The 26,624-nt window shown below is 49.4% G+C and overlaps 1 protein-coding gene across 1 annotated transcript; it reads left to right on the forward strand.

Annotated features, from left to right (window-relative positions):
- The first annotated feature begins 5,025 nt into the window (after positions 1-5,025).
- Positions 5,026-26,624, forward strand: HDAC11 (histone deacetylase 11). Its single transcript, XM_054575086.1, has 10 exons — positions 5,026-5,139; positions 5,560-5,708; positions 8,229-8,329; positions 18,398-18,514; positions 19,479-19,521; positions 21,293-21,369; positions 22,426-22,488; positions 23,450-23,546; positions 24,461-24,639; positions 24,820-26,624. Exons 1-10 carry the CDS (start codon positions 5,114-5,116, stop codon positions 25,033-25,035), a joined length of 1,068 nt encoding a protein of 355 aa, XP_054431061.1. The 5' UTR covers positions 5,026-5,113; the 3' UTR covers positions 25,036-26,624.

The following is a 26,624-nucleotide window of genomic DNA, read 5'->3' on the forward strand; positions in this document are numbered from 1 at the left end:
ACCTCAGGTAAATTGCCCCTTCATTTAGCTGTGTTCAATAAATCTTACTGAGTGGGTCCTCTCTCCTGCTAGAACCTGGTACATATTTCCCAAGGGGTAAGAAGAAAACACACACCTCCTTTTTCTGCTTCTTGATCACAAGCTCCTTCTGACCTTAAGACCTTTGTGCTTGCAGTTTCCTCTGCTTATTTAAAAGTCATTTATTCATCAATAAAACAAATAACAAAATACATTTTACATATTTAGCAGTGTTTGTCACTCACTATGTGTTTAACACATACTAGTTAATGTTGTTATTGTTGTGTTGTGTTAAATATGTATAAAATCTGTAGGTACCAGGGTGGAAATAGGTTTTTACTTGAAGTTAAAGAGCATGGTTTTGATACTGTGTCAGTTTAACTAATATTGAAATACTACATCTGTGCCAATTATTATTCATCTTTGGTGCATTTCTACAGTTAATGTACTTTGTATGCCTGTATTTTTCAGAAGAGTTATGGTTTGGGGGGTTTCTTATTCATTTTAAGTTGAAATATGTCCTAAGATTGCATAAAAGAGGGTAATAATAACTATACACTATCTTGTTTTGTCATAGTGACATTTTAAAATAACATGCGAGGTGTGTCTAGAAGGTATCCAGCTATGTAAGGTGAAAAGTAAAGACATTTATTAAAGAAGATACAACATACAAGAGACATTGTGCATAAGACAATGACGCCTCAGTCCCCTTTAAAGTCGGCACCTTGGGACATCATAGAGTTCTCCCAATTGCCATCAGCTGCCCCATCATATTTCCTTGGAGCTCATCGATGGTCTAAAATCTCTTCCCTTTCAAAGGAAATTTTAGTTTTGGGGAAACCCAGAAGTTGAAGGGTGCCAAAGCTAGGCCACAGAGGAGCTGAGTCACCTGGGTGATTCCATGTTTGGCTAAAGAACTCTGCATGAGGCGTGATGCATGAGCGGTCACGTTGCCGTGATGAAGCTGCTAATCATCAGTTGCCCATAGCGGCAGCCTTCTGAGTCATCTGAATAGTTTCTGCAGAAGAATGTTCAAGCTTAATGCAAAACTGGATGCAGATTCATTGCTCCTCTTGCTCAGTCTTTTTGAATGTGCTGGCCACACAGTACACATGTTCACTCTATGGTGTCTACCGCCCCCCACTGATTAGTACAGTGATGTCATCATTGCTCACGCATGAGCATGTGCATTCCAGTCCACTCTCCTTGGCTGCCAGGTTACATCGCTGTCACACAAACCATTCTTGTTATATTAACAATGGCTGAACTTTTTCCAGACAGGCCTTGTATGCATGAATTTTAAAATAAATTAAATTTAATTAAGTAAGATATACATAGTTAAAAAACAAAAACCAATCATCTCTTCAAAGGGCCTTCCTGATCACTGTCTAAATCAGGGGGTCCTATCATGCTCTCTCACCATCTCACCTTGTGCCTATCACAGCACTTACCACATTACGTAACTATGATTGTTTCCTAGTTTAATGTTTGTCTCTCCCACTAAACTGTGAGTTTGACAAAGAATTTTGGATCTTGCCTGTTGAGTTCACTGCTATGTCTCAGTGTAGTCAGTGAGCAGACACGTTAGAATTCTGTAACAAAGAGATCCCCAAACATACAGCCTGAATAACATGGTTTATTTCTACCAAGATGATAGTGTTGTAACGGGGGATGCCCCCCACCACCCTAGATATGGGGGAGGGGATGGGGAGCACCAAAAAATGGTGCATGAGCAGCAGGCCCACTGTGGCTGCCTAACCAGCATATGTCACCCTGGAAACCAGGGCAACAACAGCGGACTCTGAGGGAAGCCTTTAAACAGAAGGGTGTGAAGAAATGCAGCCCTCTTTGGATCTCCCCTTTTTCCTAGCAGGCCCCCGGGGGCTTGAGTTCCTGGGCCACAGGCCTGCACAGTCCAAGAACATTCTCAGGGCCCCTCCCTAAGCACTTTAGGGCCTGCCTGAAGCACAATGGGAATTAGGCCGGTAAGCGGAGAGGGGAGGAGGCTCAGGCAGGTGGGCCCAGGGAGCGTGGCCGGGCAGCAAGTCCTACACCCCTCCCCTGCATGAGAAGCCTCAGTGGCAGCTGCCCACCTGCCACCTCCCCACTCCAGTGCAGGCCTGTCAGTGGCAATTTTCCGCCACTGCTGCTGCTCTACCTGCTCCAGTCTGGGCAGGCTTAGTGGACTGGGCAGTGCCAGTACTGAAGATGGTACAGCAAGAAGAGAAGTATTAAAGGAGAGGAGGCCCAGGTCAATGGATGTTGAGTGTGGCACAGCTGGATGACAAGCCCCACACCCCTTCCCCGGCACAGGAAGCCACAGCGGCATCTGGAACTGTGCTATGTGGGACACCCTGGAGGGCACCAGCCAGAGCTAGAGGATAGCACGCCACAAACAGGACACCTGGCTGCACAACTCCAAAAGATGCCTGAAGCCATACAGTGACTATAAACCAGCTAAGCCACCAACATTTCTTAAAGGATGATACTTCTGGGTGGAAGAAGAGGTTCCTGGTGCAAACTTGAACTGAGCTGGCAGAGGGTGGCAAAGTGATTCTCACTGAGTGTCTTAAAGGAGATGGGCTTTGAGGCAGAAACCTGACATTATTTCAAACTGTATAGACTCTGAATAGAAGATTCTTTTCCTTTCCACTGAACTCTGCCTCCAGAATTTTTGTGTGTTGGCAATGAGCAGTAGGACCCTCCTGGTTGTTCGGCAGCAGTATGTGTTCCTGTGTGGGTAGGACCCTACTGGTTGTTCGGCAACAGTGTGGGGAGTCCAAGTTGTCATCATGGTTTGAAGGTGTTCCCAAGTCCCTAGGGCTCTCTAAAACACCTTCCTCCTCAGCCACACCAGACACAGCTTAGAATAGCTTTTACCCAGAGCACTCCTACTCTCTTTGGACTCAGCTCCCTGATCCAACCTGCCCCAGACTCTGTTTCCCCCAACAAGAGGCTCATTTGTGTGCCTTCCCAAACTACAGGGCAAGTTCCCTGAGATAACGTTGACCTCTCAGAATAACACAGGGCCAATGTAGGCAATTTCTTTTTTATGATTGTTATTAAGTATTACTGTTTTCCTTTCTGTGGCTATAGTTTACATCTGGCCATATCCCTGACCTTTGGGCAAATTACTTCTGTGCCTCAGTTTCTTCATCTGTAAAATAAGAGTAATCATAGTTTGCTTCCTAACATTGCTCTAAGGATTGAATGAGCATAAAGCATTTAGAATTGTACCTAACACATGCTATGTGCTCTTTAAACAATCATCAACATTACCATCTATTTTGATTCTGTCAACTTCCTCATGACATAGATGGGCAGGCATCATCTCATTTACAGATGCAGAAATGAAGGACCAGATAGCTAAAACGAGTTGACCAAGGCCACTGGGCTGGTAGGTGGGGGAATGGGGATTTAACCCACACCTGAACCTCAGTTTCCTCATGATAAAATTGGGGTGTGATGGCACCCCTTTATGGAATTACGTTATGAGAATCCAATGCCATCACACAATCAAGTGACCAGCACATGGAGGGCACTATTCAAATGTCCGTGCACTTCCCCTTTATGGTGCCCATCCTGTCACCCCGATATCCTCATGCAGCCACCAGGGATCCCAGCTGCCCTGCTCCTGGCAGCCCTAGGGTCAGCTGCTTATTTGGTTGGCAGGGGCAGATGAGCTCACAGAGAGGTCTATTGAGTCTGTCCTCTAGGGCTCTATTGTTGGGGCCTCCGGCCAGGGTCCAGCCCCAAGGAATTATCAGCTGCCACTGGGGGAAGTCTTGGCTTCCGACAGTGGGGAGGGAGGAGAGGGGACAAGAGGTGACTGTCCTTCAGGGCTGAATCATCAACCCGGTTCTGTTGATGAAGAAACAGAGGCTCAGAGAGCCGATGTGACTTGTGTGGGCAATGCTTATGTCAAGTCAGAGTGATCAAAGATGGGGCTAGGGGCTTTATTCCAGTAGGGGGAGCATGAGACCTCAAGTCAGAGAGGTGACGGATCCTCTTGCGCCAGAGCACACAGCCCCACATTCCCATTTTACTCGCAGAAACAGAGTGCCCAGAGCCCAGACGTTTGCCCAAGGTCACACAGCGACTCTATCTCAGTGTCGGCCAGGAAGCCAAGCGAGCCGAATTCCTAGGCTCTGGTTGCCTTGCGAGATTGCAGAAATGGGGAGCGGCCAAGGACCAGGTTTAGGATGGCCCCTCCCCTGGGGCGGGGCGATGCCGCAAGGAGGTTTCAACGAAGTGACGCACGGCGAAAAAAACTCGCGGGGGCTGTCCGCCCCCGAAAGGGCGTGGTTTTCCGAACCAGGCGCGAGTCCACTGGGTATTTGCTTGAGGAAGGCGGGACTTAGCGCTTGATAGGCGCTAAGGGCGTGGCCTCCTTCAAGTCGTAACCCTCACTGTGAGACTCCAACCTCCTGTGACGCTAGCGCAGGCCGGGCGGAGCTGAGCCTGCGGGAGCTCCGCCCCCAGCGGAGGCAGCCGAGCCTGGGGGCGTGTCCTGGGCGGGGCTGTGCCCCGTGCCGCCCGGTAGTGGAGCGGTGGCCAGCGCTGGGATTACCCGGCCTCGGGATGTGAGTTTGGCAGGGGTCGGGGCAGGGGGTGGGGCGCCTAAGTCCCCGGCGTTCCCAAGGGTCCCCCTTGGCGGCAGCACAGTGTGCGGGCGGCCGGACGGGCCCGCCAGGTGCGGGCCCAGGTTTGGCAGGAGAGGGGTCGTTCGGGTCCGGTTCGCCCAGGCCAACCCAGTGCTCCTGGTCACCCCGTGCCATTTCTTTGCTGCCGAAGGGACGGGAGCCCGTCGCGAGGCCGCGACCCAGGCGGGGGCCCGCGACCTACACGGGTATTACGTCTCCTCTCGGGCCCCACCAGCCTTGCGGAGGCCCCTGCAGTGGCAGCAGCTGGAGCCGCCCCTGTGCGGCAGCTGCGGAGGGTTGATGGAGTGGGGAGGCGGGTAAGATGCGCGGTGGGCCGGAGGTGACCAGCATCCCTAGCTCCGGGTTGGGCCACGGTCTGCGGGAGCCCCTACCGGCTGTTTCTGGGACCCCAGCTCTCCTGACCAGGACGCCTTCTTTGCTCAGCTGTTTAGATGCATAATCTTGATCCTCGCAACAGGTACATGTTTTTTAGGAAACTGAGGCCTAGGGCCACTCAGCTGTTCCGTGTAATTGCTATAACGTGGAAATGAAGTGCCAAGGTCTTGCAGTCAGACACACCTGGGTGTATATCCGCTGCTCCACAGACCCGCTGTGAGACCTTGGTTCCCTCTCCAAGCCTTTTGATGAGATGGTGGTGCCTACTTCCCAGGACTGCTATGAGGATTGGGTTGGACAGTTGAGGGAAAGAGCCAATGCTCAGCAAGGATCCGCTATTATTGTTGCTGTTGCTAAGTGGCCCATTTTCTGCTGCTGCAGGAGCTAGTGGTACCAGGTCAGAGCTATTTGGTAAATCAAAGCTGACTGGTGCAGAAGGGGAGGCTGCTTCCCACACTGAGCCCATCCCTATCTGTGTATTCTGACCCTATGCACTCGGAAGGCCACATACAAGCCAGCTGTACCAGCATGTTCCGGAGACTCGGTGGCCCATCGTGTACTCGCCCCGCTACAACATAACTTTCATGGGCCTGGAGAAGCTGCACCCCTTTGATGCAGGAAAATGGGGCAAGGTGATCAGCTTCCTAAAAGGTATGGAAGGCCCCACCTTGGAGCCTGCATCTGCTTCCTTTACCCTCCCCTACTGCTTTTCCCTAAAACAAGCTTCAGACTCTCCTACCAACAGTCTCAACCTCAGACTGCCTTCCACCCATACTGTTAAAAGGATCATTCCAACAGACTTCTAAGCGTGACAGGTCCCTGTCTCATACCTTCCCTGGGTCCCCATCATTGTGGACCTAACTCCTGTGTCTTCCCCTGGAAGCCCAGTAGAAAGGGAGCTAATTAATGGACACAGGAAGGTGAAGTTTGGAGGAATCCAGTGTCCATCCCTGAGAAGTTCAGAGAATCCAAGAGTAAGAGAACTTTTGCTTCAACACCATTGATTACCAATGGAGGAAATGGGTCCCAGAAAAGTTAGGAAACATGCCCACAGTCACATTGTTACTAAATGGCAGGTGGGGGAGGCGGGAAGCGGGGAGCGGTCTGAAACTCAAGAGCTCCAGGCTCCCACCCTTCCTGGCTTATCCCACAGAGCAAGGTGATGCTTGCACTTTCAACTGCAGTGTGGGAAATTCAGGCATTGCAGCAGGCTAGTGTGAGGATGTTCTCCTTTTTCCCTCTGTCAAGAGTCTAACTGAGAGAAGTAGGAAATGTTAAACCTTAATTGTTACATGGTGTAAGATGAATTATCCTTCTAATCACACCTTGGAGAAAGTCTTACTTTGGGGCTAGCCCATTTTTAACACTAAGCCCCATCTCCCTTTTGAACAAATTTGGAGCAAGCCAGAGGCTCTGTGCCTCACAGAAAATAGAATCAAGTTACAGATTAATAACACTGTTTCTATTGTACTTGTTTTTTGTTTCTGGTTAACTTCTATTTATGGCAAGTGATACTAATTTTCTGTTTGCAGCAGTGACTAGAGTGAGTATTCACAGAAAAATATTAAGTAGAAAAGAATACAAGTCATGTATAGTTCGCACATCTGGTGAAGTGAGCAGTTTTCTTGCCTTCGCTGAATATGGTCCTTCATGCTATTTCCAGTCTGAGTCACTCTCCCCATTTCCCTTTCTTGGGCTCCTTTGTCACCTAGTAGCACTACAGAATGGCTCCTTGTCTGCCTCATCTGGAGGCAACAGTCCTTCTGAATTCCCTCCTTTCTCCTATGAGGATATAGGAGGAAAGGAAACGGGAGCGACATGTGAAGGGCCTTGGGTACCTCCAAGAAAAGAGCTGGCCCTTTGCCTGAAAGCATTGGGGAGCCATGGAATGGATGTTCTGGGGTGGAGTTAGGGGGAGTACCAGCTGTATGTAGAACTATATGTGGGAAATGTATGTAATAAGTTGGTTTCTGTGCGGGTTGGTTTCTAAGGTTAATACTTTAAAACAGGTCCCTAGATTCTGACCTTGTTCATCCCTTTGATTTCCCTAAAACCCAGAGCATCACGGGCCTCCTCTCACTGCTCTAGAGCACTTCGTGGTCTTGACCTCAGTTTCTTTTTTTCTCTTTTCTTTTTTTCTTTTTCTTTTTCTTTCTTTTTTTTTCCAAATGGAGCAAATCTTTTCTGATATATGTGAGGGGTGATGAAATAATGCAGTGTTTCTAAACATTGGTCATTTGCAAATCACACTTGGGACCTTCATATCATCTGTTCCATTATTTACTTCATATTTTTTATTGACTTAGTCTTTGTTTTTAAAAACTTAAATAAACTTGTTTTCAAAGGAAACAAGTTTAAACCTGACTGGTGTGGCTCAGTGGATTGAGTGCCAGCCTGCAAACTGAAAGGTCACTAGTTCAATTCCCAGTCACATGCCTTGGGTTGCGGGCAGGGTCCCCAGTTAGGGGCATGCAAGTGGCAATCAATTGATGTATCTCTCACACATCAATGTTTCTCTCCCTCTCTTTCTTCCTTGCTTCCTCTCTCCCTAAAAATAAATAAATGAAATCTTTTTTTTTTAAGGCAACATGTCATCTAAATGGGAAAACCCTGTTTTACTTGCCATAAATAGAAAGTCATGGTAAAATATAAATGCATTGAAAACAAGAATATAACTCAATCAGGATGATTACTATTGCTGCAGGCTATGAGACTGATTTTGGGGGGGTTAAAAAAGGAGATGATTATGGGTCAGGCAGATGTTAAAGAACAGCCACACCACACTGAGCCTCCCATGGTGCCATCAGAAGGTGGAGAGAGAATTAATTGATCAAAGAGCTTTTCTCACCTTGAGAGTCAACATTATGGACCCGGTGTCATCTGCCTCTGAAAGTTCTCCAGACACACCTGAGCTTACCTCATGACTATCAGTGGCTTGGGAAGGATCACTGTGTGACCAGTGTCCAAAGTCCCCTGGCCTAAGGGCCTGGCCATTGTTCACACTGGCCTGGGAGGTGGCCCCTTCTCAGAATGCCCAGAATCCAGGAGAAGCAGCGCCCTCCTTCTCCTGGGGCAGGGCTGACAGAGGCCAAGTCTGCAGCCTGTGGGAGGGTCTGGGGCTGGGCCTGGCCCTCCCAGCAGGGAAGCATGGCTCCCATTTTATGGTTTCAGAAGAGAAGCTTCTGTCAGACGGCATGCTGGTAGAGGCCCGGGAAGCCTCAGATGAGGACCTGCTGGTGGTGCACACGAGACGCTATCTCAACGAGCTGAAGGTACACAGCCAAGGGCCTGGGGGCTGCCACAGGCCAGAAGGGCTGCCAGCCAGGAGGAGTGGCCAGGGGAGAGGCAGCTAGCCTGGAGAAGCACAGCTCAGTGGGACTCAGTTCCTGTTCATAGTGCAGGAGAAGCATGTGAGTCTGTGGTCCACAAGAGAAGGAGCAAGGTGTCATAAAAAGGCAGACACCAGGAATGGGCTAGACTGCATCAGGGTACTCCCTGGCATACTTCATCTTGGAGTATGAAAGAAGGGATGTCCACTTGGTGGAGAGCAAAACTTTACAAGGATTGGAGACTCTACATTAGTGACTTTCAATCTGTGTTCTATGAACAGTCCTCAAAGACTCCTGCTAGAATGATGGTCAGGGGTACCCCAGCTCCTATCCCCATCCAATCAAAGCTGTTCTATTTTGACCTATTTTTTATTGGGCTGAAGTTTACGGTTTTGTTTTAAGACCTTCTGCTAAAGGCTTGTTGAAAACCCCTGGGCTAAAAATGAGTTTGAACCTACCCCCCACCCTCCCAGGGCCTAGCATGGGACATAAAGAAAAGGTCAGGCAGGTGACGGTGATATGTGGGTGAACTGGAAAGCTGCTGCCCTTCCCAAGTGGGTGGCTGCTACTCAGCTCCACTGCAGGCCCAGCATGGCAAGAATGCCTGGCTTTAAAAAAGGCCAGAAACCCAGATTCTTAAGTGACATTCCTGATATCTTATTGTGGCAGTTCATTTAGGATTTTAAAATCCCACCTGCAGACCATACTGGGCCATGCTCATGAACTCTTTCTAGAGGACCCTGTAGCTGTCGTCAGTAGCTGAGGTTCTGAGGGTGGAGACATTCTGTCAGTCCTCTTTGTGGGAGCAGAGGGGAAGCTGGACAGGAAGTTGCATGAGAACTTGGTGCTGTTAGCTTGCCTTGGTGGGATAGGAATGGAGTATGTTCTCTGCCCCCAAGAGATGGGAGCCCTATACACCTGAAACTATATAATTTTATTACAATGTCACCTCAGTAAATATAATGACATTTTTTTAAAAAAAGTATGTGGGACCCCTGACCCCCGAGGCTTCCAAGATGGACTTATTTTAGACCCAGAGCCATAGTAGATGCCAGAGGTGATCAGCCCTCTTCCCTCCATACGTGTGAAGCCTAGGCCCAGAAAGAGGCCACAGCTGCTCAAGGTCACCCTGGAAGTCAGGCAGGCCTGGGGGAGACCCCAGGTAAGGCATCCAGTCCTGTCTTTCTGGTTCCTAGTCACAGCTGCTGCTCCCCCTTCTCCCAGACTCTGGCCTAGCTGTGAGAATTCTAGATGGAGTCGTGACAGTGTTAACTCATGAAAGAGTACAGGAAGAAGTTGAAACCTGGCTCCTGGGAGAGAGAGCCGTGCAAGGCCGTGGCAGGAAGCCCAGCACTTGGCTGCCCTGGTTTCCTGGGGCCTGGACATGCATGATCAGAGTCCATAGCCCAGGGGCTGGGCCGGGAGGACATGCCTGCCAGAGTCCAGGGAGTGAGGACTGGGTGCAGGGACAGGGGGCATTGAGTTGAGGCAGGAAGAGACCAGAACAGAGGAGGATCTGGGTAGGTTAGCATGATAGGATAAGGCTAGCACTTCAGGGCCCTACCCATTTGAGGGACCCTTATAGTGTAACTGTGTGGGGCCTACTGGATGCCTGGTGCTGTACTCCCAAAAGCCTGAGGGTAGCTTACTATGTGATAAGTAATAATTAAAATATTAGCAGGTAGAGTCCCAAGTAGAAAATTGAGGTCGAGGGCAGGGGGAGAATTCAGCTACCTAACTGGAAGAATTAATCGAGATGGTACAATTGAATTCCATGTTTGACTTGGAGCTCCCTGGGAGCCAAAGCAAAAGGAGAAACATAATGAATTCCATAGTACCTACTAAGGTGAAGAAGTATTGTCATTCAGCATCAATATTGAATACTGGCTGTGTACTAGGTACCAAAAAAAAGAGTAAACAAAGTTCCCTGGTGGCGTGGATTTGCATTTTCATTATGGAAGACTGAAAATAAATAACCACACAAAGGCATTTCAGAGAGCACCAAGGGCTGTGAAGGAAGAAAAAATGGAGGGTAACTGGATGGAGGTAAGCTCATTTAAACTGAGTGGTCAGAGAAAGCCTCACAGAGGAGGTAAGGGTTGAACAGAGATTAAATGAGTAGGTAACACAGGTAGAGGTTTGAAAAAAGAATGCACCAGAGTTTCAGGCTTGGGTGGGAAGGGACTTTGCTTCCTGAAAGGGAGAAGGATGCTTCTTGAGTAGCTAGGCTGAAGGCACATGATGTGCTCAGGGAGGCCAGCAGCACCAGGCTACACAGGGTTTTGCAGGCTGTGGGAGGAGTTTGGATTCTGTGGGATAGTGATATGGTGCAATGTGTCCTTGATGCTCAGGTGAGACCCACTTAGGGCATTATCTGATATCTAGGTGTTGCAGCGGAGAGACATCCCATTCAGCCCACAGACATATGCAATATTTCTTTTTTCCTTTCTGTGCTGCAGACAGCTGGAGCAGTGCCCTGGAGAGTGCCTGCAGGTCTCCTAGGGCTGCTTTTCATTGGCCGTTCTGTGTGTGCTGTGGAACATCCCCCCTCTCCCCTGTCCCACCCCTGCTGTGCTCCCCTTCCTTTGTTCCAAGCTTCATGCCTGGCCCTGCACTGGTGTGGCCTTCGATGCTTAATAAACAGGGCATTGAAGGAGATCCTATAACCTGATGTTTGACAGATGATATTCATTCAGAGAAGCAAATGTCTACTGAGCACCTACTGTGTACAAGGCCCAGAGGTGGCCCCACTAAAGGTAGTGGTTAGATCGGGCCAGCACAGGGCTCTTGCCCCTTGCTGACCCCAGTGACAGTTTTCCATAGGGTGTGTCATGCAGATTTGACATCTTGTCCTTGTGTGTCCTGAGCCGGGCAGTGTTCAGGACATGCTTAGCCAGCATTTAGTAAGCACCATGCTCTGTTCTGGGTGTGGGGAGATGGAATGGAACAAAAGAGACCAAGCCCCTCTCCCACAGAACTGGCGTTTAGGTAAGGAGTCAGCTAATGACATCAAAATCAAGTCAATGATATAGTACCTTAGAAAGTGCTCAGTGCTCGGAGGAGAGTACTACAGGAAATGGGGTTGGGGAGGACTGTAGTTTGAAATAGGGAGTCATGGAGGATCTTACTGACATGTGGTCATGAACTGAAGACAGTGAGGTGGTAGACTATGTGGGCATCCAGGAAGGCATTCTAAGCAGAAGGAATGGCAAGTGCAAAGGCCACAAGGCAGTGGTGCCTCCAGCAACACTGGGGAAGCCAATGTGGCTGGATTGGAGGGAAGGGGAAGAAGACTGGTAAGAGATGGCGTCAGAAAGGGATCAGGGCCAGACCACATAGGGCTTTGCGTGCTGCTGTGGCTTTGCTCTGAGGGAGTAGAGAGCCAAGGATTGTTTTAAGGAGAGGGACATGATCTGACCTAGGTTTTAACTGAATTGCTTGGCAGCTGTGATGAGAATAGGCTGTCAGACAAATGCAGGGAGACCAGTGAGGAAGGAGGTTGTTGCAGTAACCATTATGAGAGATCCTGGATTCTCAGACTAGGCTGGAAGCAGCAGCTGAAAAACAGGATTTTCTGTTGTTCAGACTGAGTATGGGGCATGCCAGAAGGAATATAAGGACACCTCAGAAATTTTGACTTCAGCCCCAGGAAGCCTGGGCACAAATTGGGTCTAGTCACTGCCCTTATGGTGCTCCCAGGCCTGTGGGAGAAAGGGAAGCCTGGTACCAGAAGGCAGATGTCCCAGGAGAGTCTGTGGGGAAATGGGATCCCTCATGTCTCTGATTCTCTCCCAGCCTTACTTTTCCTCCCTGACGGGGCCCCTTTCTCCTTTCTTTTATTGTGGTAAAATTCACATAACATAAAATTAATCATTAACCATTTCAAAGTGTAAATTTTAGTGGCATTTAGTATATGTACAATGTGCTGCAACCTTCACCTCTGTCTAGTTCCAAAACATGTTCATCACCCCAAAAAGAAACCCTGTACCCACTAGGCAGTTTCTCTCCATTCCTTTGTACCCCCTACTGGAGGGACCAGCCATCTGGTTTTGCCGTTTCTGAATGTTTTATATAGTGTACCTGGAATCATACAATACGTGATCTGTGTCTGGCTTCTTTCACTGAGCATAGTGTTTTCCAGAATCATCTATCTTGTAATATGTATCAGTATTCTATTCCTTATTAAGGCTGAATAATATTCCATTGTGTGGATAGGCTACATTTTGTTTATCCACTTATCAGCTAATGGACATTTGAGTTGTTTATGCTTTTGGCCTTTATGCAGTGTTACTGTGAACATTCAGATACAAGGATTTGTTTGCATACCTGTTTTCAGTTATTTTGGTTATATACCTAGCAGTGGAATTGCTGAATCATATGGTAATTCTGTTTAACTTTTTGAGGAATCACCAAAATGATTCCCATAGCAGCTGCACATTTTATACTTCTAACAACTACACAAAGGTTCCAGTTCCTCTATATTCTCACCAACACTTAACTTTCTTTTTCTTTTTTTTGTGGCTAATTTAGTGGGTGTGAAGTGGTATATTATTATGATTATAATTTGCATTTCCATAATAGTTAATAACATTAAGCTTATCTTCATGTGCTTGTTAGCCATTTAAATATCTTCTTTGAAGAAATGCCTATTTAATTCATTGGTCCATTTTTAAAATTGGGATGTTTGTCTTTGTTGTTGAGTTGTAGTTCTTTATATGCTGTGGATATTATATGATTTGCAAATAATATTTTCACTCATTCTGTGGGTTGTCTTTTCACTCTTTTTATAATGTCCTTTCTTACACAAAATTTTAAAATTTTGCTAAAGTTCATTGTATCAATTTTTTTCTTATATTGGTTGTGCTTTCAGTGTCATATCTAAGAATTCATTGCCAAACCCAAGATCACGACGATTTTTACCCCTGTGTTTTCTTCTAAGAGTTTTATAGTTTTAGCTTATATTTAGGTCTTTTGATCCATTTTGAGTTAATTGTTGTATATGGTCTTGAGGTAAGCATCCAACTTCCTTCTTTTGCATGTGGATATGCAGTTCTCCCAGCACCAATGGGTTGAAGAGACTGCTCTTTCTCCATTGACTGGTTTTAGTACTCTTTTAGCTAATCAATTGGCCATAGAAATGTGGATTTATTTCTGGACTCTTAATTCTATTCAATTGATCTGCATCTATCCTGTGCCAATACCATACTTTTCTGATTACTGAAACTTTGTAGTAAGCTTTGAAACTGAAAAATATGAGTCCTCCAACTTAGTTCTTTTTCAAGATTGTTTTTCAAGATTGTCCCTTCAGATTCCATATGAATTACAGGATCAGCTTCTCTGTTTCTGCCAAAAATAAATAAATAAATAAATAAATAAATAAATAAATAAATAACTAAATAAATAAAATAAAAAAGGTAGGCGGGGCATTGGGGTTTTGATAAGGATTGTGTTATATCTTCAGATGAATTTGGAGAGTATTGCCATCTTTACAATATTAATTAGGTCAACCCATGAACATAGGATATTTTTTCTATTTATGTAGATTTATTTAAGTTTTTTCTTCAGCAATGTTTTATAGTTTTCAGTGTGTATAGGTTTTGCATCTTCTTAGTTAAATTTATTCCCAAGTATTTTAATTTTTGATGTTGTTGTAAATGGAATTACTTTCATAATTTTTTTGGATTGTTTGTTGTTAGTGTATAGAAATATAGCTGATTTTTGTGTGCTGATCTTATGTCCTGCAACTTTGCTGAATTTATTTCTTAGGTTTAACTGGGGTGTGTGTGTTTGTGTTTGTTCTTCAGGATCTCCTATATATAACATCATGCCACCTGTAAAATAGAGATAAATTCTACTTCTTCCTTTCCAATTTAGAGACATTTTATTTCTTCTATTTCCTAATTGTTCTGATTGGAACTTCCAGTTGAATAGAAGTGGCAAAAGTGGCAAAAGCAGTTGTCCTTGCCTTGTTTCTGATCTTAGGTGGGAGGTGAAAAGTCTTTTACTACTGAGGATGATGTCAGCTATAGGATTATATGTGTGTGTGAGACAAATGCCCTTTGTCATGTGGAGAATGTTCCCTTCTATTCCTAACTTGTTGATTGATTTTATGAAAGGGTGTTGGATTTCATCAGATGGTTTGGGGTTTTTTTCCATCAACTGAAATGATTTTGTGGGATTTTTTTTCCCTTCTCTCCTTTTGCTCCCACTTCCACTGCTGAAAGTCCTGACCCAAACCAAGCCATTGGGATTCTGAGCGGGGTTGCAGCCAATCTCTTCCCTGAGAGCTGTTGTTGGTTTAGACCTCTGATGGTGGGGGTGCGCCTGAGGAAAACAGGCAGTGGGAGAGCAGTACAGAGCTGGGGGGTTCCCAAAAGGCTGCCTAGGCCTGGAGACCCTAACATCTGACCATGCCCTGGGATGGGGAAGCTCCTGGGCCATGCCCTTTGGTGGGCAGTGGGCATCAGGCTGGGATGAACCTCACAGATTCACCGTAGCTCATTCATTCATTGGTTCAACACTGTCTGAGGTCAAGTTCCCTGAAGCATCAAATTCTCTGGAGAGCTTGTTACAACACAGATTGCTGGGCCCCACCCCTAGAGTTGCTGATTCAGGAGGTCTGGGGTGGGGCCTGGAAACATGCATTTCTAACAAGCTCTCAGGGGCCACTGTTGCTGCTGGTCGAGGAACCACACTAGGGGAAGATTGGCCCTAGAAGCAGAGCCTGCAGTAGGGATTTAGCTGGGACAAGGTTCTCAGTGAAACCTATAAGAGAGAGTGGGAGGCAAAGAAGGCAGGGGAAGAAGCTGGGTCTACGTGTGTGTTCGCCAGAATTGTGGCCTCAGCCTGATCCCATGAATGCAGCATCTGTCTTAGTAGCAGAAGGCCAGGCTCTTACAGGCTCTCCTGGGATAGAACAGTTAAGGTGGTTTTCTCAGGGGAGGGCGCAGGTACAGATCTGGGGGAGGATTGACAGCATGTGCAACAAGCACCTACTTTGTGCCAGGCATCGTTCTCAGCACTGTGCAGTAGGAACGAACACGTGCCTGCCCTCCCAGAGCTGGCGTCCTGCTGGGAGAGATGACATAGACATATTGTTAGTGTCAGGTAAAGACAAGTGCTGTGCACAAAGATGAAGCAAAGGCAGGGGTCAAGGGAGCTCAGGTGGGGGTACTTTATATTGGGCAGCGAGTAAAGACCTCTCCAGTAGCTCTGAAGTCTTCATTCCAGGCCTAGTGGGGAGGAGTTCCTGTTTCACGGATGAAGAGACTGAAGGTAAGTAGAGGGCCATGCCCAATTTCATACAGCACTGGCACAGCCCAAAGTTGGACCAGTGTGACTCTAAGGAAGATATATGAGCCCTGTCCCTATCCTGCTCTGATCCAGCCTCTCCCTCAATGCCTTTGCCTGGGGCTGGGCTGCCTGACCCGAGGGCAGATCTGGGCAGGCCCATTCCAGGCTACTGCACCTCTCAGATAAAGTGTTCCTGGAACCGGCACCGGAGCATGTATCGTCTCCCAGTGTGCCCCACTCCCTCCATTTATTTTTCACCCTGGCCACTGATGGGTTTTTCTAGAGCAGCTATAGCCAACATAACTTTCTGCTTCTGCAGTGATGGAAATGTCCTAGAAGGGCTCTGTCCAGTCCAGTAGCCACATGTGGCCTTTAAGCACTTAAAATATTGCTAGTGTGACCGAAGAACAAAATTTTAATTTAAAAAACTTTTTAAAAAATTGTAATTAACTAAAAATTATATGCAAGTAGCTATGTGTGGCTGGCAGTTCCTGGACTTCCTAGCACAGGTCTAGAGCATCAGTAAACCACAGTACTACCTTGCACAGAAACTACAGCTGGGCTGAGACAAAGGCCTAGCCCCGTCTTTCATGGCCAGAGGTCAGGAAATACTGACAGATAGGTACCTTGTCCTGTGGGAGCTGGTCCCCATTGGATGAATCCCATATGTGCTTCTGGTGACTTTAAGTTTGGCCCATGTAAAATTCAACCTCTAGCTTAGAGGTTTCTAAGTCTTGTCCCATACCACTGCAGCTTTGCAAATATCAATACACAATATGCATACACAGAGTGGGTCTTGCAGCTCTCCAGTCTGTCCTAGCTCTACCACCCCCCACCTCCAGGCCCTTAGTGCCTCCATGTTACAGCCAGAGGGCCAAGGCTTGAGGAAGGCTGGATGGACCCATCTCCTTTAAGACAAGTGATCCAGGTCCTGAAGGCCTGGCTCGTTTGAATGAGGGAGCAGAGCAAGCTTACCCAGGCTTCAGATATCCTCAGCCTTGCCAGCCTGGAAGGGGGTGGCCACACAGGTGTTCAGTGGCAGTGCAGGCAACCTGACAAAATGTCTCCCCTGTCGGCTGGGGGCCTAAGCCACAGTAGCTCATTTGTGGGCTCATTTGTCCTGCCCTCCTGCCCCAGCCTCTCCTAAGTGCCCTCCCTGACTCCCACCACGTGTTCCTGGCCTTTCTAAGCACACACTTTTTCTGCAGGCTTCTCCAGGCCTAAATCTCTAATTCTCTCCTGGTTGGTGATCACGGTGGCCACACTCCCCCCTAGTTCTCTCTCATTGGATGCCTTGGCAGCTTCAACACCTGATTTTGATCACTCCTTCCTAAAACTTTCTCTAGCTGGCCTCCTGAGCACTGCCCATCCCCCACCCACCCATTCCCCATCACCCCTCTGGTCCCCAGACAGTCCTTTTTCATCCCAGTGATCTCCAACCTGGATTTTGCCCTTCAATGTTGGCGTGCTGGGGTTCTAACCGTGCATGTGGACATCTCCATTCATCTGCTGTCTGTTAACCATCCCCATTTCACCTTCCCCCAAACCCTCATTATCTCTCACTTCCTCCCTGGGGCTGCTGCTGCTATTCTTGTTCCCCCCAGCTCGTTTCCCTCTTACACCTACAGCAGCGTGGGAAACACTGTCTGAGGCTCCCCACTGCTCTGACATACCTGAAAACCTTTGCTAGCAGACCACCCTACGTGTTCCACTTATACCCAACTTCCAGTAAACATGGGAACTCACTTCTCTTCTGCCAGCAATAGCTTTTTCACCTTGACGCCTACAACTGGATAACTCTTGTTCACCTTCACCACCTCTAGAAAGCCTGTCTGCCACCGCCCCTCCACTCAGAGCGTGGTCTCCATTGCAAGGCGTGTCACATTGCATATTAGTGCTTCTCCAGTAGAGTACAATAAGCATCCTGACAGGAGAACTGGACTAGCCCCCACCTCGGGGCCTGGCACCTGGCAGAGACCTGGGCCCTCTTGGTCTCCACCTGCAGTCAGTGGAAGCAGGGAGCCTGGGTCTAGGTGCATTCTCAGCCAGGCAGGAGATGGTTCAGGAACTGGGTACATCGACATTTGCCAGGGACCTGCGAGGTCACAGGAAAAGCTCTGTCCTTATTTTGGTGCATATGCCTTTTAGGTGCCCCAGCTTCTCCTGCCTCAGTAACTGGAGAGGAGGCAGGATGCCTCTTTTGAAAGGAGGTCCAGTTCTCAGTGGATAAAGAGGCCATGCTGTGCTGGGGGAGCAGGACACCTGGGCTCTGTCAGTGACTCACAATGTGACCTTGGCAAGGAAGATCCTCTCTGTCCTCTTTCTGTACAATGAGTGGGATGGGCTTGTTCTGGGCCCCACGCCTCTTAAGTCAAGAGTTTTCCTCAGCTCTTGTTTTGGGCACAAGAGGGCAGACAAGGGCTTTGGAGTACTGAGGAATGCGGGCCGACTAAGCTTTAAGAAAACATACTGTGTAAACTGTTCTTTACTGAGCCCAAAGTTTGGTGAGAGCCAGACTTGGTGGTGGTGATGATGATGGTGGTGGTGCGGGGGTGGAAGTGGGAGGGGGGGCCTCTTGTCTTACCAAGTAACTGCACTTGACCCAGAGTTCACCCAAGACACTTTGAAATTGGCTAGAAGAAATCTGATTTCCCAGCTGCTGCTTCTCAGCTCTGGCCATGGCAGTGGGAAGCCAGTGGCCTGCGTCTCTTTCCACAGTGGTCCTTTGCTGTCGCTACCATCACAGAAATCCCCCCTGTCATCTTTCTTCCCAACTTCCTTGTGCAGAGGAAGGTGCTGAAGCCCCTTCGGACCCAGACAGGAGGGACGATAATGGTAGGTGAGGAGGCAAGTGGGATGCAGGGCTGGGCTGGGGACCCCCACACCTGGTTCGTTCTCACCTCTGGGCCTTTGCCCATCCTGGGCTCTCCATCTGGAATGCCCTCCTCCCACGTAGTAGTTGAACAAAATCTTAAGTACTCCTCAAGGCCCAGCAGCAATGACTCTTTCTCAAAGCCTCCCCTATCCCAGGACATTGGAATTCATTGGTTTTTTTTCCTTTTCCTCTGGGAACTTCCAGGTGAGTTACTGTATTTGCTGGTATGTAAGGTATATCCCTATCCCCCAGAGATATATCCTAAAACGATTGCTCCAGTGAGTCAAATTTAAGATGGAAAAGCAACCCCCCATGACTTCAACGATGGATGGAGCTCCCTCTCTCCCCATCATGGGCGTGGCAATGAATGCTGCCAGCAAAATTAGGTTTCCTATCTTTTGTGTACTTTTCTTTAAAATTAGCCACAGAAACATTTCAGATTTCAATGTTCAATGATCTAATTCAGACCTGGATTGATGCCTATTGATCCCTATAGTTTTCTTTTTAACTTGCAAGTTCATATGATTTTTAGTTTATTAGAGTATTACTTCCCACCCCAAAACTTTGATTTCCTATGGGATTTCAGTATTCAGTCTGCTATATTTCCATGAGCAAAAACTTGTCTATTTTCCCTTTGAAAGCCACATCAAAGTCATTGTCAGCTTACGTTTCTTCCAGTTTCCTCACAAAATTGCAAGGGGGTTTATGCACTGCGCATCACATATGCCAACCCATCTAGTACTTGCTACTGGGACTGGGTTTGCTGGTGGGTGGGTGCCTCCTGTAGCCCCACCTCAGAGGTTATCCCCACCTCAGAACTGGCTAGAAGCACTGTTTATGGGATGAATGAGTGAATCAGTGAATGAGTGAGGAGTGAATGAAGGAGAGGGCTTCCCTGCCCTTCACCCTGTGCTTGTCTCCCAGGCGGGGAAGCTGGCAGTGGAGCGAGGCTGGGCCATCAATGTGGGTGAGTGCCCCACCTGGGGGAGCTGGCCTCTCAGGGCCTGGGGGCTGGGAGGGTCAGGAGGGACTGGAGGAAGAGCTATTAGCTCAGAGGCTCTGGTGCTTAGGAGGGACCAACCAATGCCTCCATCTGGGATGGAATCCTTGTCTAAAAGACTTCTCCAGGTTGCTCCCCAGTCCTGCCTTTACATACTTCCAGTGATGGGGAACTTGTTCACAGAAAGCCTGGGCCATCCCTGGACAGCTCTGCATGGGATGGAAACTCTGCAGAGTTTCAGAGGCTCCCCTAAAAGACTCCATCAACCTCTGGGGCCCAGGACAGTCTGCAGAGGCTTGGTCATGTTGTGGTGGATGGACAGGCCCAGGATCAATATCACTTTGTTCTCACGGGCCTCGAGGGCCATCATTGCCCCGGCCCCTGGCCTCTCCCATGAGATTGGCTCATGGAAGAGCTGCACCCATGGTCATCTTCATCCTTGCCAGTGTCCCTCACAGAGGCTTGGCATTTCACAATTTATGAAGCCCTGTTCTGTCCAGCCTCTCATCTGACCTGGGTGTTATTGTTCAGTCCAATTTTACTGATAAGAACATGGACCTTGAGAGAGGCCTGGTGACTTGCTCAGGGCCCCAGTGCTTCTCCCCTGACCCCTACCTTGGACTTTGAGCACTGCAAGGCCAAGGGCTAGATCTCTTCTGCCTTGGTATGTCCAGGTACCCATCATTAGGTCTGGCTTAACCATGATGTTTTGATACTCTGCTGAACAAACAAATAAGTTATGCATGCCATGGGTTTCTACAGGGTTCCCAAGAGGACCCAGGAAGGCCCTTCCCTCGCAGAAGGTGTTATGGCCTGGTAGAGGTTAAGATCCCAGATCCTGATCTTCCTGATCTAGCCTTGGTTTGAATCTTGGCTCTGCCATTAGCTAGCTGTGTGACGCAAGGCAAGTTGCTGACCCTCTCTGTGCCTCAGGTTCTTAATTTGTAGAATGGAGATGATGATGATAATGCTGCCTGCTAGGGCTATACAAAGACTTCAGTGAGCTCAGTGCCTGGTTAGGAGTTTACTGTTGGCTATTATTGGGTCATTATGATCCAATGACTGCCTCTTGAGTGGTGGAAGAGGTAAGTCCCCATATCTGTGGGCCCTGGCTTCACACTGCCAGATGAGGCACACTTCAGAAGCTCTGCAGCTCAGGTTCTTGTAGGGGTTGCAGGGGACTGGGCTGTATAGGCACTGAGGCTCTGAGGCTGTGGTCTTGGGGTTGAGGGGTAAAGGGGGCTAGATCCTGGCCTTCAGGGCCCTCAACATTTCCATGGGCAGCCATGACCAGCAGACTGTGCCCTGTCTGCTCATCCCCTTCTACCGCCTTGCGGAATCTGCGTGGTCCCAAAATAAACCTGTCCCCATAGCCCCACCACCCGTTTTTTGGCAGGAGAACTTACATGCAAGCAGTGCCCAGCTCTGTGGAGACTCATTGCCTTGGGAAGGCTGAGCTATTGTCCCCTGAGGGGTGTGAGTGGGCACTGGGGCCGACTTGTTGGGACAATCTAAAGGGTTTCTTTCTGTGACAGGGGTGGCTGTGATAGCAAAGCTGCCTCCTGACCTGGAGATGGTGACATGTCTAGGCACTCAGTTCACCTCTCCAACCTGGAGTCCCAGGAGCCTTCCTGGGAGCTGAGCAGGAAGGGCCCAGTGGGAGGCCCGGGGGGCGGGGGTGTGCCTGGGTCTAGCTCTTGAGCCTGGCCCTGACCACACCTCATCTGCCCTTCTGTAGGTGGCGGCTTCCATCACTGCTCCAGCGACCGGGGCGGGGGTTTCTGTGCCTATGCGGACATCACACTCGCCATCAAGGTGTGCAGGAGAGCACCTGGGAACTCACCTCCAAGAGACCTTCCTGGAATCCCGCTGCTGCTCCCAGTTTTGTGTTCTCACCCCACATTATAGAGAGGGCAACTGAGCCTCAGAAGGGAAGGAAGCTCCTGCATTGCTCAGCCAGGCTCGGGCTCAAACCCAAATCTGATACTCTTCTGTGTTGTCTGTGACAGAAGGGAGATACTATAGCCTTCAGCAACAGCAGGGGAAGGGGTGGGGCAGGGGGCGGCAGCAACAACATAAGGAGGGAATTGTTACAGAATATTGAGGAGGAGATGGAAATAATAATGATCACAATGATATTGATGGCATTAACGATTGGCTCAAGCTTATGCCAGCCACCGTTTTCCCTGGCTTACCTCAATTAATCCTCACATATTACAGATGAGGAGACTGAGGCCCAGAGAAGTGAGGTCTCACAGCCAGAAGGTGCAGAGGTGGCCTTGGCCTCCTTGTCTGTTGGACCCCAGAGGTCCTCCTGACCACCTTGTGCCTGACCTCAGGCTGGGTTTCAGGAACAGGCTGTCATAGTCCCTGTTCTCACAGGGCACACAGACTAATAGTGACGTTGGGGCAGGTCAGCAGAGAGGGAGACACACAGTGGACCTTCCTAGAGGGTGGGGAGAGGGGAAGGAGGCACAAGGACATTGAGTTGTAGGAAGGCAAAGATTGTAGAATAAAATTCCAGACCCAGTTTTCAGGGGAGGTTCCCCTCTCCTACACCTCCTCAAACATTTCCCCAGGATTCCTGGGCTGTCATTGAGGGCCATCCTCACTCCCCTGCTTACCTACCTCCTGACTTCCAGCCCTTCAGGGCACAGAACAGACCCCTTCCTCCAGGAGCCTTCCTGACCACGTACACATGCTTTTCTGGAGCTGCACAGCTCTCCTGGGCATGTGATGGTTTTGCCTGGTTCTGATAATACACAGCATGTATGGCCTCCTGCCCTGGCCCTTCACCAACTAGGAGTCCTGAAGGGCTGTGTCTTCTAGCCTGTGTGGGTCCTCACATCTTCCCTCTCCTCCCCTGGGCAGTTTCTGTTTGAGCGAGTGGAGGGCATCTCCAGTGCCACCATTGTTGATCTCGATGCCCATCAGGTGAGTGCCCTGTGGTGGCTGGGGTCTCATGGATCCCCCTCCTCAGGCCCCCTTTGCATGCTCCCCATGAATATCTTTCATGCAGCCCTATACTGTGGGACTTCCCCAACCCTGGGAACAGCCCTGATCCCCAAGGCAGGCTTCTGCCACCTTCATCCTGATCTATCCCTCTCCCTGTGTCTGGAAAGAAAGGCTGGAAGCAGGGGGTCCTTCTTTCTCCCTCTGCCCCTCTCATCCCAGCCAGGGTGGCTGGTCCTCTTCAGTGCTCCTATCAAACCTGAGGGTCCTCCCTCCCTTCTCCTAATTGCCCCCACAAACCAGGCTGATGGCTCTTCCTAAACCCAGTCTGTCAGTGCTATTGTGTTCTAAATCCCTCAGTAGCTTCTGTGGTCACTTTGTACAGAGCTGAGAAGCACTACAGACCCACCCCTGAGGAAAGTGCTCACGCACACCAGTTCAGGGTTGCTTGGCCTCAAGGCCACTGCTTAAAAACTCACTGCCCGCGGGGAAAGCATCAGGACTTGAAGCCCTGGTCTGGCTCCTCTGGTCAAAGACAGGGCAGGGTATCCATAGGCCCTTGAAGGCCCCTCCCACATCTGTGCTGCTGTAGCTTTGTGATGGTCCAGGGCCCTGCTTTAAGGTCTCATGAGTACAGCTTTTTACAGTTTATGTTTCACATCCCTGATGCCAGCCAATTCTACTACAGACTTGAGAGGGTAGTGGAGCCAGGATTCCTGCCTTGTTTCCTGGAGAGGAAAATGAGAGGGCTGGGGCTTGCTTGAGATCATGCTGGAAGGTCATAGGGCCAGGTTTTGAGGTTAAATCCCAGCTTTGTCACTTAGCAGCCATGAGATCCTCTGTTCTAAGGGCAAACCACATTGCTCAGGCATGGGGTGGGGGAGCAGGCCCTGGCCTTACTGAGGGCACCTGCCTGCAAGTGGGTACCATGTTCTCCCCACAGGGCAATGGACATGAACGGGACTTCATGGGTGACAAGCGCGTTTACATCATGGACGTCTACAATCGCCATATCTACCCTGGGGACCGCTTTGCCAAGCGTAAGCTGCCCCCATCTCCTCAGTCCTAAGTATACTCTTGCATGAATGGGGCATTCCCTCCTGAGTGTTTCCTATATGCTGGGGCCTGCAGAAGCCACTTCATTTATTCTCAGCATCTCTGCAAGTTGGGAATCATCCCCACTGTACAGATGAGGAAACTGAGACCTAAAGAAGTCACTTGACCCACCTAAGGTCCCATTAGCCTGTTTAATAAACATATGTGTGGGTCCTTATATTAGGGGTAACCATCAGAAGGATAAAAATAGACTCTTAGGTATGCGTCTGTCTGGTAGAACATGGGAAATGATGAAAAAGAAACAAAGGGGGAAATATGATAAATAGAATATTCCAAATAAGTTGGCAGAAATTAGTTCAAATATAATAATTGTTAAAGTGAATACAGGCAGGTTAAACTTATCAATCTAAAGGCAGAGATGCTCAGATGAGCTGTGAAAACATAGGGACCTGCTCACTTTGTGGGTAGGGGACATTTTTGCTGGAAGGGCTAGTGAGTGAGTCTGCTCTGCGTAGTTAGCTGCCAGTGTGGCCCAAGGGACCAGTTTCTGAACTGAATCTTTAATGTGCTGGATTTGACATGAGGGCACAGCATGGTATCTATGTGTCTGGGCAAGGCCTCATGAAGGCAATGAGAGCAAGATGTCTGACACGGGTGGGTCTCTAAGTCTATGGGGTAAACTTATCTGCAATTGCCCTTCTCTCCTTTGGGTCCTTGCTTTACAGCTATTGGTGCTCTTTTTAGCTTAGTTTGGCGTGAAATGAGAGCCTGAGCAGTGCTGGAGTCAGGCCATTTTTTAGCCCTGCCTTGGTCATTGACAAGGACCCAGGCTGTCTTTGCCCTCTTAAGCCTCAGTTTCTCTTCTCTGCACATTGAGGTATTCCTGTATCCCTCTCAGAGGCCATCAGGCGGAAGGTAGAGCTGGAGTGGGGTACGGAGGATGATGAGTACCTGGATAAAGTGGAGAGAAACCTTGAGAAAGCCCTTCAGGAGCATCCTCCCGATGTGGTGGTGTACAACGCAGGCACCGACGTCCTTGAGGGCGACCGCCTTGGGGGACTGTCCATTAGCCCACAGGTACGTCCTGACCCTGGGGGACAGGGGAGGGTCAGCTCTACAGACTGAGCAGCAGCAGGACAGGGGGACCACATTGGTGTTTCTCCTGGTATCAGAGAGGGGCTGGGTGCAAATAGCATGACCTCCCGATACCACAAAGATCGAGGTGTGCCTGAGCCAGCCTTCCCAATCTCCCCACAGGGCATCGTGAAGCGAGATGAACTGGTGTTCCGGGTGGTCCGTGGCCACCAGGTGCCCATCCTCATGGTGACCTCGGGCGGGTACCAGAAGCGCACAGCCCGCATCATTGCTGACTCCATCCTTAATTTGTATGGCCTGGGGCTCATTGGACCTGAGTCACCCAGCATCTCAGCACAAAACTCAGACACACCTCTGCTACTCCAGGAGGTGCCCTGACTGCACTGCCCTTCTGAGTGGCTCCCTGCCTGCCTCCCACCCTGCCCCCGCTCAGTGCTGCTTCTTTTCTAACCGCATGGGGCGGTGGGGGCAGCTGCTAGGTGCCCAGGGCCTGTCCCTGATGGGGCCTGCCTTAGGGGCCTGGCAGGCTGCTCCTCTGCTCTCCCCACTGGATGTTGGAGGATCTCCAGGCCTCTTTGTGGGTGGGAACAGAAAGCAGTCCCAGGAAGACAGCGCATGGGATCACGGGTCTGACCAGGCCCTGGGGAAGCAGGTAGTTCACCCAAAAAGAGAGGAGGGCACGTGAGGCTCTGGGTGCAGCAGGGAGAGCCCCCAGAGGTCAGGGTACTCTGGTTTTCAAAAATGTCAGACCCATGTCAGACCAAGGAAGCTTCCATCTCTACTGTGGTTGGGCCTCTCCCTCTTACGTCATGCAATTTGCTCCCCTTCTTGTCTCAGGCAGGGCATGAGGCACTGGGGACAACATGTGGGTGGGACTGAGAGTTGGGTACAGAAGCCAGGCCTCTTGGAGGGGCCCTGAATTCCTGGCCAATAGGCAGGAGCCCTGGTCCTATATGTGAGGGGTGGCAGGGAAGGAGGTTCAGGTGGATTTTCCCTCCTGCCATTCCCTTTCAAAAATACAAGGACTGGACCTGCCCCCTGAGTTCCTCAGTGATGATAAAGTGATGGGGAGGCCTGAGGAGTCCCAAATCCCTGCTTCTGTAGTGGTCTCACCTATTCAGGGGGAAGGGGCACTTTTGGGAAGAACACTTGGCCCAGGGCTTCAGCAATGGAGGCATAATGGGGCCACTGACCCCAGTGGGGAGGGGGCAGAGAAGGTGAGGCCCGGACGGGGAAATTTTGGATAGGGCACCTGGCCAAGCCAGGTCCTTCGGGAACTGAGGCCCCATGTAGGGACTGAGGCACTGGTGAGGCCAGGCTGGAGTTTCTGGAGGGTCTCCATCCTGGCCTACAGGCCACAAGGGAAGGGGGCTGGGGTGGGGTCCTGGGTGGAGCTGCAGCCTCCACTGGTCTGACCCAGATTCTTTGAGGCCCTGATCACGGTCTATGTCCAGGGTCCCGAATGGGCCCGAACCTTGTCTTCAGCTCTACTCTGAAGGGGACTCTTAGGATTCTCAGAAAGCTGGGCTGGGGAAGCATCTACTTCTCCTTTGCCTGGGTGTGTGCCTAGTGGACAAAGGTGGGGCTAAAGAGTAAAGAGGTATCTCAGTCCCAGACCAACTCCACATATGGGACTCGTATTCACTACAATCTGGGGGTGCTCCTGCAATCTCCTTTCTCCGTCATACTCCCTTGCCACTCCCTCTGCTGGAGCAGGGATGAGGTAGGGTAAAATTTCAAAGATCTCAGACTGTCAAAAAGGCTGACCTTCTGGACAAGACCTGAGACATTAACCATGCTCTTAGACCCTCACCCCCCACACCTTGTCATTGGTTTCTCTCTATCTGACTTGAGATCCCTAACATCCCATTATCCCAGTGCAGCTTGTGACATCTGGGGAAAGGCGGTGATGTGGCTCATCACTGTTGAGCTTCTGTTTGTAGAGAACCATAAAGGCTCTTCTTGAT

This window comes from Pteronotus mesoamericanus, unplaced genomic scaffold (assembly GCF_021234165.1).
Source record: "Pteronotus mesoamericanus isolate MK-2021 breed Mesoamerican mustached bat unplaced genomic scaffold, CSHL_Meso_final contig_27, whole genome shotgun sequence".
Lineage (NCBI taxonomy): Eukaryota > Metazoa > Chordata > Mammalia > Chiroptera > Mormoopidae > Pteronotus > Pteronotus mesoamericanus.

Excerpts from the sequence above, each read along its gene's own strand:
- HDAC11 (XM_054575086.1), top strand. The coding sequence starts at position 5,114 with ATGCATAATCTTGATCCTCGCAACAG. Across the intron at positions 22,489-23,449 it reads TTGATCTCGATGCCCATCAG|GGCAATGGACATGAACGGGA; the intron begins GTGAGTGCCCTG and ends TTCTCCCCACAG. Across the intron at positions 23,547-24,460 it reads TGGGGACCGCTTTGCCAAGC|AGGCCATCAGGCGGAAGGTA; the intron begins GTAAGCTGCCCC and ends TATCCCTCTCAG.